The sequence below is a fragment of the Gorilla gorilla genome, chromosome 1 (genome assembly GCF_029281585.2).
Source record: "Gorilla gorilla gorilla isolate KB3781 chromosome 1, NHGRI_mGorGor1-v2.1_pri, whole genome shotgun sequence".
NCBI lineage: Eukaryota > Metazoa > Chordata > Mammalia > Primates > Hominidae > Gorilla > Gorilla gorilla.
Window position 1 is genome coordinate 130767174 of NC_073224.2, and position 7300 is coordinate 130774473.

Here is a 7300-nt window from a genome sequence, read left to right on the forward strand (position 1 = left end):
AGTTAAAGCATCAAAGAGTTTTGTTACTGATACAAAGTGGTCAAACTACTTCTCTCAGGCTTCCCTTTATACAGGAAGCTGTTAGCATGAAGGATGGGTCATGTAACCCAGTGATAAGCTCACCCTACTGAAAGCTCTTTTCTTATTGAGGGTCGGGGGATGATATTCTGTAAAATTGTAAAATTCTTAAAATCATACAGTTGTGGAAATTTCTGAGGCTGAGAGTCATTTAGGAAAACAAAAAGGTTGTCTGTGGGCTGGGTACAGTGGCTCACACCTGTAATCCCAGCACTTTGGAAGTCCAAGGCAGGCAGATCACTGAGGTCAGGAGTTCAAGACCAGGCTGTCCAACATGGTGAAACCCTGTCTCTGCTAAAAATACAAAAATTAAAATTACAAAAATTAGCTGGGTGTGGTGGTTTACACCTGTAGTCCCAGTTACCCGGGAGGCTGAGGCAGGAGAATCATGTGAACCTGGGAGGTGGAGGTTGCAGTGAGCCGAGATCGTGCTGCTACACTCCAACCTGGGCAACAGAGCAAGACTCCGTACCAAAAAAAAAAAGGTTGTCTGTGAAGGGCCATGACCTGGAATTGTGCATGTGTGGAAGAGAAGAGCACTGGGCAATAGGTAGGGTGGATCTCTGACCAAGTCATGTTAAGTATGTTCAAAGTGAAAAATTGAGCGATGGTAATGGGCTGGTTTTGATTTAAATGAAGCAAGTTACCTGTCGGGCATGGTGGCTTACTCCTGTATAGTCCCAGCACTTTGGGAGGCTGAGGTGGGGAGATCAGTTGAGGCTATGAGTTGGAGAGCAGCCTGGGCAACATGGAGAAACTCCATCTTTACAAAAAAAAATACAAAAATTAGCCGGATGTGGTGGTGTGTGCCTATAGTCCCAGCCACTCAGGAGGCTGAAGGGAGAGAATCGCCTGAGCCTGGGAGGTCAAGGCTGCAGTGAGCCATGATCATATCACTGCACTCCAGCCTGGGTGACAGAGTGAGATCCTGTCTCAATTTAAAAAAAAAAAAAAAAAGGTTATGAGGCTGCATCCAAATCTGTAGCACTGAACTACCTGTGGAACTGGAGATGTGTAAAGAGGAAACCTCTTGATAATGAAACACTAGACCAGCAGCATGACTTCAGATGCTAAACAGCAGGCCCGTTTCCCAATTCGTAATAGGAGAGGTCAAGCTGGATCATCTGCAGTCCCTCCTCTCTGCTGTTCTAAGGGATGAGGGACTGACAAGGGGTGGGATTAAGGAGATGATGGGAGAGGAGTGTGTGGGTGTGTGTATTGGTAAGGGGGCGAGTTCCTCCTTCTGTGCACCCTTGTCCTGGGCTCCTGGTGACTCTCCTCAGAGTGTTCGTGTGTGTGATTGCACAGGACTCCCACCCACAGGGACACAGCTTGTCCTAGAATCCAGCTCTGCCTCCTCTGGGATACATTGAAAACACACACTCCCTATTTCCCACCCAGAAGCAGGTAGGTCACATGCAAACAATGATATGATAAGGCTTATTTGTAATAATATATAAAAAATTAAGTAAATAAATCTTGGTGTCATATAATGGCCTGTCTGGTTCTTCTGACACAGCTTCTTCCCAGATAATGGCCCTGTTCTAGAGTCATTCGGCCCACTGTTACAGTAGTCTCCCTTTCCTACTCCACCCTTAAGCCCCAAGACTTGTGAACAGTGGTAGTGTGGAGCAATCATACTTGATCTAGGCAGTTGCCCAGGCTTCCAGTGTAACTTTGACATTTAAACCACAGAATTTGAAGGTTCAAGGCAGTTGGAGCTAAGATGACTCTCTGCCAGCTATAATATTCTCCTGGTAACACTGAGATGGTTCATCTTGGGGGGTTGGAAAAGAGCCATCATTAAGCGCATTAGGACTGCAGATCATTCACAAAGAGATGAGGGGAATGAGTGGCTGCCTTGACCTCAGTCCTAGGATATGCATGCCTAAAACTTTTGTGTTTGTGTTTTAATTTCTCAAGAATTCCAAGTCAAATTCTGTTCCAATTATCCTGGCCATCGTGGGATTGATGCTGGTCACAGTCGTAGCAGGAGTGCTCATTGTGAAGAAATACGTCTGTGGGGGAAGGTAAGGAACACAGAAGTCAATCCAAGGTACTGAGTTCAAGCCAGAAGGCTGATCTAGGGCATATGGCTGAGTCTACTCTTGGCAAAAACTAGGTACTTGCAGTACTGTTCCTGAAACATCAGGCCCAAATCTTCTCATGTCATACATTTTTCATATGTCAACCATGGACTGTGCTTTCTGTGTCTGTGATGCGTTCCTGAGTGTATAAAACTGAGAAAGTCCACAGTCCTGTAAGAAGTGCACCCCTGCTGTGTACCACCGAGTGTTAAGGAGGTTTCTGTTCACAGGTTCCTGGTGCATCGATACTCTGTGCTGCAGCAGCATGCAGAGGCCAATGGTGTGGATGGTGTGGATGCTTTGGACACAGCCTCCCACACTAATAAAAGTGGTTATCATGATGACTCAGATGAGGTGAGGCTATTTCTTCTTGAATGGTAGTAACCCCCCCCCCCAAAAAAATACAAGAAAATAAAGTCTGTCTTCTATTCATGATCAAGATATGCCAGGGCCAAGGCGACTTAATGACCATAAGATTTGGCAAGCCCAGAAACTAGGTGATTGCTTTTGAAATAGGAGTGTTGTGGTCTGTCGGTAATATGGTGCATGTCTTTTTCAGGACCTCTTGGAATAGCTCTTCAGAGGAGCTGGACCCAGCATGGATGGTGGAACCACAGTACCTCTTACACTCCCTGTGGCTCCAACTTCGGGAAATAAATTTCCCATTGCGAGGGACCCAGCTCTGTTTCTGCTGCTTCCATCAAAGCCAAAAGGACCTACACTAAAGAAATGCAGGGTGGGGGTGGGGAACCCTGAGCACTTTTTTACAATTGGCTCTGAGAAAAAGGGAGACATTTTAAATTCCTTAACTTCTTATTTCTCGTCCTGTCTGTTTGCAAAGTATGGGCTTTTGTTTTTGTTTTTTAAGGGAAACGAAATGGAATTCGAAGGGACCTTTTCACTAACCCCACTTCTGTGTGTTCTGCATGGCGCCTGCCCCAGGGCATCTGCCAACTCCAGCATCAGCTCTCACAGTGTACTTGGTACCATCCCTGGGCTCTGCTGGCGAGACGGAACAGCTGTAGAGATGAAAACAGGCTGCAGAGGCTGGCACAGCCTGGCCGGCTTTTCTCCATCTGGGGACAGTCCTACTCCAAGAACACTGCACACCAGCTTCTCACACAGATCCCACTTACTGTTTTGTTTTTTTTTTTCAGAGACCACAGACCACAGTGATTTTTCTTTTCCCTTGTTTAATTAGGCAATACCCTTGTTAATTGCCCTTTGGCAACTAACTTAACCACGTGCTTCCCACACAGTACATCAGGAAAACTTACAGGGCAATATTTTTAACTTGGGGCAGGAAGAAGGGAGCAGCAGAGAATTGACTAGATACAGCACCTATTAAAAGAGAAACTCTTGCTTCTGAGATTTTTCAAGCTGTGCTTTCTGTGTGTGCCAGTAGACTTACTCAAGGACAGGGTACAAACTTAGCTGGAAGTCTGCCCAGGCTGAATGATCTCTTTCCTAGAGTTGATTGTCGGGTACACAGTGTGAACCCCCGAAGACGGAACCTCACAGTCTTCCATGTTCCCTTCTTAACTGTCGTGTGGCTCGTTGCTAAATCATGACAATGGCTGCCTATCTGCTGCTTCTTAGGTTGCTGTTGTACATGGAACCAATACTAGAGATTTTTTCAGATTTATAGACTTAAAAAATTAGAATTTTATTACCAGGCTTTCCTTCTCACCCCTTTTTTCTGACTTTGCCAAGTAATTTGTTGACACAAAAATTTTGGAGGAACCAATTGAAAACACACTTCCAGTATAGATGATGCTTTGTGTGATACATTAAGTTCTTATTTTGGATTAAAAGAAGTTTTCCATTTGATACTTCTCTAAATTAAATAAATTATAGAATGTAGTTGGGTGGATTTTGGGGTGGCCATATAGTAATGGAAAGCTGCAATAATTAGTTTTAATACAGCTTGAATATTTGCTGTACAGAAATACAGTATGGCAAGTTTTTGGTCTTAATGTAGCTACTGTGCGGGTCACATTTCTCCCATTGATGATGACTGGGACATTCTTTGGTAGATACCATTTGCTACTAGTTTATTTTGTGGCTAGAAAGTCAGTTTTGTGTGTGTGTTTTTTTTTTTTATTTGAAGTGCCAAATTAACTTTTGTCAGAATGTAAGCAGATGGCTAAGTTCTCTCCTCCCCAGAATGGATTAACAGCTGCGTGGAAAGTGGGGGAGAGAGTGGATGGAGACTTTTAGAGACGTTAAAACTGCAGTAGAATGAAATGAGTCAGGGAGCTTCAGTTAGAAAATAAAGTTGAGGCAGTTTTTGTGAAGATAATATGGTTAGGGCTGGAGTGCACTAGTCTTTTTGCTTATTCATTTTGCATGGTTTTAAAATTAAAAATAATTCCAAAGATACACCAGCTCACAAATGAAAACGTCAGCCTCTGTCCCACCCTCCCTCCTGCCCAAAGTGAATTTGGTACTCAGAAAAGAACTGTTTACACCACTCACCTTTCTCCCAGCATGTACTCACTGTGGGTAGATGCACCAATACATGGTAATCCTCTTACTCGTTTTAAGACGTAGGAGACTTAATATTCTTCTCTAACCATATACGATAGGGCTCTTCGCTTTTAATGATGTCTGGGATTTCTGTGGAACTTGGCAAATTTTCAGAGCACCTTCACTCACATAATGTCATTTGAACCTCACAATGTTCTTGGGATGGAGTCAGTTGTTCAGGGTCCCTGTGTGTGTGATAAGCAGTGCTGGCTGGCTGTCTTCAGAACTCTTGGAAATCTTTACACATGCGGGTGCTGACCACTTTGAGCAAGGCTGCCTTCTTGTAGATAACTTGCTGTTCTTTATGACAGGGATCAGTGGCATTTGTTTCCGAGCAGTATTTAGCACCTTTTTGCCACCTTGGTGAACAGAAAATTGTGTTTTCCTGTCTTTCATGGCTGAAAACAAAAGTAAGGGGGATTTTAAATATGTTTGCAGAAACTGCCCCTCCCCTCATTGAGGGTCACTGCTCAAGAGTGCAGGAGTGGACTCTCCACTGATGGGTCTCCCTCCCCATCCTGGTTTCCACCCCAGGCTGGCTAGCTCTGTTAGTTTGAAGACTGACAGCCAGCCTGGCTCATTCTCATTATTGGCTAGTTAGCTTTCTTTATCAACCTGCTCACTCACAAATGTGTGCCCTCAGCCAGAGAGTAAGAGTGCCCAAATCTGTTGCAGCTTCTAAAAAAATAGATTTCTAATTTGTCCTACTCATGTTAGGAGCATTATCTTTGAAGGTAAAACATAGTGTATCATTGTGTAAACTCCCAAGCTTGATGTAGCAGAAGAGATCATTTCTGGAAGCTTCAGCAATGGAATTTAGCATTGTAAGAGAGATTGGACATACCAGTCCAAAGTGGTCCGAGTTCTTAAATCCAGGTAGGGAACTCACTCTTCTTTCTTCTCTGGACCTAATTGGGCATTGGGCTTTAGTGAGACCACAGACCAGACCCGTCTCTCCTGTAGGCTTTTAATTCAATGGCAACTCTATTTCGAAGAATAAAAGCCTTTGGAGAGTTGTGGCAGTTCTGGGGGCAGGCTCAGGAGAGTCCATAGATCAGCCGTAACTGGAACTTAGAATCTACGTCTGCGTCTGAATGGACTTCCCACCTCCTCTCTCTTGCTCTGAGGCTTGCCTCTGGGCCTCTCCATGCCCAAGCTGGTCTTTCATCCTTGACGGGCTGGTAATGTGCTGGCCACCTCCAGCTCCTGCATCGAGACTGTAAACCAGAGCTGGTTCTCATGGCCTTCGTCACGATACCAGGATACGGAGGGGAGCCCAGGGCCATCCACACCCACCCCAGGGTAACGGGGCTGGCCTGGCATTAGTCATTATTTAGTTTCCAGGCCAACCATCCAGGTAGAGATTCCCTCTTTCCTTTGAGCAGTGCTCTCAAGAGCTCCATGCCTGTCCACAATGACCTAGAGTGCATCCTGCTCATTGTCAGTGTAGCCCCTCGCCCCTATATTCATCCAGGATACTTGGAAGTGCTAAAATAGGAAGGGATTCGGCTTTCAACTTTGCTACCATCTTTCCTGAAGCAGGAAAATGAACATGGACTTAAATGTCCTTTGAAAAAAACCAAAGTTTTAAGATTTGCTGTGTGATGAAGTGACAGGGAGGGCCGGAGTCAGCAGGTGCCAGACTTTCTGTTCCATCTGTCATGGGTTTGTCCAGCTCAGGTAGCTCTAGGAGCACCATCCTGCCCTAGCAGAGCCCAGGCCTTGCCCTCATGAAGCATCATTGAAATAGCAGGAGCATGTTGATTTCTTGGTTAGGTTGCATTATAATAACAAGAGTCAGAACATTAATTCGAAACAACTTGCAGTATGCATTTCTTCACACCAGTACATTCTTAAGTGTACTTGTTTATAAGGAATAACATAAACTAATCTGTACCTTTATATATATGTGTGTGTACATATATACATATATAAACTGTATAGTGTACATGGTAATGATTTATTGCTATGCCCCAGATCCTTAATGTAGTTCTCATCCTCCGCATGCCCTCAGCCACAAGCGGGTGACTGACTGTTCCCTGATGATTTGGCCCACCTCCTGTGTTTGGACCTCTAGGGAGGAGGGTTTTGGTCATACTCTCCTTATCCTCGTGCACAGAAATGCTCAGGGTCCCCATGTGCCTGTTGTTCAGCCCTTTCTCTTGTTCCCTTTCTGAGCATGTGGTCCTTCCCCAAGCTGTGGGACAGCTGCCTTCCCATGAAAGTGTAAAGCAGTATTAAGATCATTACTGCATGTGCCCTAAAAACCCAAGTTTTCTATTGCCTTGGGACAGAAAATTGCATGTGAGGTGGGATAATCGAGTTTCAGTGACCCACGTCAGTTACACATTAAAGCCAGACCCCATAATAAAATTCCACAAAATGGAAATAAAACTCAAATTTCTTTAGCATTGTGTAAATAAATCTGAATGTGTTTAACTTTGTACTGGTAATTTTCTGTATATTTGGAATATTTGGGTTAAAAATAAAACAGACTGGACTTTGTTACCTGACCTACTGAAATGACTAAGCTACAGTTTGTTGATATACTTTTTCCAGTTTTCTTGCTTCAGAATCAGACTCCAGCAACCAGAGAACAAGCCATT

At 44.3% G+C, this 7300-nt stretch overlaps 1 protein-coding gene across 4 annotated transcripts in view; it reads left to right on the forward strand.

The window, feature by feature from the left end:
• Positions 1-7207, forward strand: part of SORT1 (sortilin 1) — an 88185-nt gene extending 80978 nt beyond the window's left edge. For all 4 annotated transcript variants that reach the window (XM_019011709.4, XM_031008972.3, XM_055353807.2 and 1 more), the window contains exons 18-20: positions 2002-2108; positions 2396-2519; positions 2725-7207. In XM_019011709.4, the coding sequence (XP_018867254.4) occupies positions 2002-2108; positions 2396-2519; positions 2725-2739 (246 nt within the window). In that variant the 3' untranslated portion in view covers positions 2740-7207. The remainder of the gene's footprint in view (positions 1-2001; positions 2109-2395; positions 2520-2724) is intronic.
• Positions 7208-7300: the final 93 nt, after the last annotated feature.